The sequence below is a fragment of the Centroberyx gerrardi genome, chromosome 6, assembly GCF_048128805.1.
Source record: "Centroberyx gerrardi isolate f3 chromosome 6, fCenGer3.hap1.cur.20231027, whole genome shotgun sequence".
Taxonomy (NCBI): domain Eukaryota; kingdom Metazoa; phylum Chordata; class Actinopteri; order Beryciformes; family Berycidae; genus Centroberyx; species Centroberyx gerrardi.
Window position 1 is genome coordinate 16,466,867 of NC_136002.1, and position 3,181 is coordinate 16,470,047.

The 3,181-nt window shown below is 39.3% G+C and overlaps 1 protein-coding gene across 1 annotated transcript; it reads left to right on the forward strand.

Annotated features, from left to right (window-relative positions):
• Nucleotides 1–338: 338 nt before the first annotated feature.
• LOC139915947 (GTPase IMAP family member 9-like) lies at nucleotides 339–2,325 on the forward strand. Its single transcript, XM_078284266.1, has 2 exons — nucleotides 339–467; nucleotides 1,152–2,325. The coding sequence occupies exons 1-2, from the start codon at nucleotides 398–400 to the stop codon at nucleotides 2,087–2,089; spliced, it is 1,008 nt and encodes a 335-aa protein (XP_078140392.1). The 5' UTR covers nucleotides 339–397; the 3' UTR covers nucleotides 2,090–2,325.
• The last annotated feature ends 856 nt before the right edge of the window (nucleotides 2,326–3,181 follow it).

The window sequence follows — 3,181 nt, forward strand, 5'->3', positions numbered from 1 at the left end:
AATAATTAAAATAATATAATAATTAAAATTAATGCATTGATTGCTTATGTAGACTACTTTTTCCAGATCATCATTTTGTTGCTTGCACAATAGCTACTGTACTTTCCCATACTTTCTGTTTCTCTGACTATCAAAACAAAGTACTTACCATACTTCATGTTTCTTCAACCGTCAAAACAAAATACTTACTGTAAACAGGCCATATCAATTTGATGAAATGTGACAGAACTTGAGTGGTGACTTTCAAAGAAGGAAAATGGAAAGCTGCCAACTGAAGAACAGTGATATATGCGTTTGCCCGATCCAAGCATCACTCTTCATAAGCGGTCAGCTGAGGAAGGTAGAGTTGTTCAGGTTTTAGACTTTTGTGTGAACCCCAAATCTGCTCCCTAAAAACATGGCCTTCAGTAGTGTTCAGAGGCAAAGGTCGACGGGCGCTGCTTGTGCGGTGACTGCGTGGCACACAGGTAATCTGTCCTGTCTTATCTCTTTTTGTTATGTGACATGTTCATTCTATGTCTTGTTTTTAAGACATAGAATTTTATGTTTGCGTGTACCTTTTAATTGCGTCCTTTAAATTGCCCCATGTGGGGTAAATAATGCAGTATTGAACTGAACTGAAAAAAGTAGGTAGCCAAGACTTCTAATTGAAAATCTAAAAACAAAATGTACTGAATTTAATGAAAGTTCTCTACGGTCTCTTACTGGAGATCATGTGATGAATTGTTAACACAGAAATGCATGCAACTTAAAATTATATTTTCTTTGTGTGGGATGCATTAATTGTCCTCAAAACCCATTCATACATTTTAAATCATTTACACCATAGCATGATTGCTCCCAATCTTTCAGTCTTATGCCAAATGTGATCAGCATGCATGTGAATCATATTTACTGTCATTTCAGAACATGGTACAGTGGACTGATTAGAGGATTTTTAATGCCATTTGTCAATATTTAATTTTTTCTCTCATAATAAGAAAAACATTTAGATGTATACACGGGTGTCATACATCTTATACAGAGCAATTACATTACTGATAGAGATAAATTGTGAAATTCCTAAGTAAAAATTCTACAGTGCATATAGGCATACTGAATAACTCACTGAGACCAGCAAAGTACTAAAGGTATTTTCCACATTCTTTCAGCACTTCGAATAGTACTCATAGGAAAGACTGGATCTGGGAAGAGCGCTTCAGGAAACACCATCCTAGGTAAACTGGCATTTGAATCAGTCTTTTCTCCGCACTCTGTGACATCCGAATGTAAAAAGGTCAGAGGAATCCTGGCTGGACGCTGGGTTTCTGTTATTGACACACCTGGAATATATGATACCAAGTACAGTGAAGATGAAGTGCTCAGAAAGCTCAAAATATGCATCTCCCTCTCTGCTCCTGGTCCTCACGTGTTCCTGATTGTGATCAAGTTGGACAGATTCACCGAAGAGGAACTGAGAACAGTGGAACTCCTTCGGCAGGTGTTTGGCGACAAAGCTGCAGATTACACCTTGGTTCTCTTCACTCATGGTGACCGGCTGGGACAAACGAGAGTTGAAGACTTTCTTAGCAAAAGTCAAGAACTTTGCCAATTGATCACCAATTGTAACGGGAGGTATCATGTCTTCAACAACAGAGTTCCCAATAGCCTCCAGGTACCTGGGCTGCTTGCGAAGATAGATAGGATGGTTAGTAACAATGGAGGAACATTCTACACAAATGAAATGTTCCAGGAGGCTGAGAGAGCGATCCAAGAGCAAATCAGGAAGATTAAGATGGCAAACGCAGAGCAAAAACGCAAAAAAGCGGAACAACTGAAAGCCAAATTTCAAGGCGAACTGCTGCAGGCAAAACAAATGGAGCTTGACCAAGAGTATGAAAGAAAAATAAGAGAACGAGCTGAGAAGAAAAACAGTTTTCTTATAACAGGGGCTGAAATGGGTATTGCAATCGGGGCAGCTGCAGCAGCTGTGGGTGGTCCACTTTGCATTGCAGGCGCAGCAGTGTTGGGTGGAGCCATCGGGGCGGCAGTGGGAGCCATTTCACCTGCAGCAATAAAAGCTCTGAGAAATAAATGCTCTGTCCAATGAAACTAACTAACTAATAAAACTATCCCAGTTCCATTGGATCATCAGCGTCATGGAGAGACCTGATATCTCAGATTTGCTTACTAGATTTTGCTGCGTGTAGCTTTTTAACATCAATAAGCCATTACCACTTTAATTTTGAGAGAGTTTAGTGAAATTACCATAAACAAACAGTTTATGGCTATAACGATGATGATTTGCATAGATAAATTTCAGCCATTTCAACAAAAAAAAAAAAATCAAATTTCTCAGTACCATAGCTACTGGACTTTCTCATACTTTATGTTTCTCTAACCATAAAAAAATACTTACAGTAAATAGGCCATATTAATTCTGTGATTAATCATTGAGTCGTTGACAACCCTTTCAAACCTCTGCAGATATTTTATGGTTATTTTGTGCTGTGGGACAGTACAATCTTAATGAACCTTTAAAGCATTATGTTTTGAGCAATATGCTACGGTCACTTAACAGTTTTCCTGGGATTTTGCAGTTTTATTAAGAATACTGTGACCAAAGTTGTGGAGGCAATATGCAGTTTACTGTTTGTTTATTGTAAAAGTGTGGGCATTACCAAAAAATGTTATTTCTTGTCCTGCAACTACTATGGCTACAGTGTTTCTTGCAGTAAAATTATGCTTAATTTGAAAAGTTGTATTGAATTTTCAGATGGCGTTGGGACTTTTATCCAATAAAAATGCTTTGGACTCAATTCAGATTTGTTGTTGTTGCTGTGTATGCGTGTGTGTGTGTGTGTGTGTGTGTGTGTACGCCCTCAGCAGCATACCACAGCTGTGTTGTCATGTCACACTGAGGTGATGAGAGAAATTGGTGAGACACATAGGGAGGGAAATGTGAAGACAGAGTGGCACCAAAGGATGGTGACATAAGGAGGGAGGTGTCTGTGTGAGTGTGTGTGTGTGTGTGTGTTTCATTTTACATATTGAAATATAATCTCTTTCCCTCCCTCCTCTCTCACTCTCTCGCTCTCTGTCCCAAGGGATTTTCTAGAGGAGAGAGAAGTTCTGAGTGTGTCTGCTCCAGCTGAGCCTGTTGTTCCCTATGAGCTTACACACATGGATGCGCACACACTCA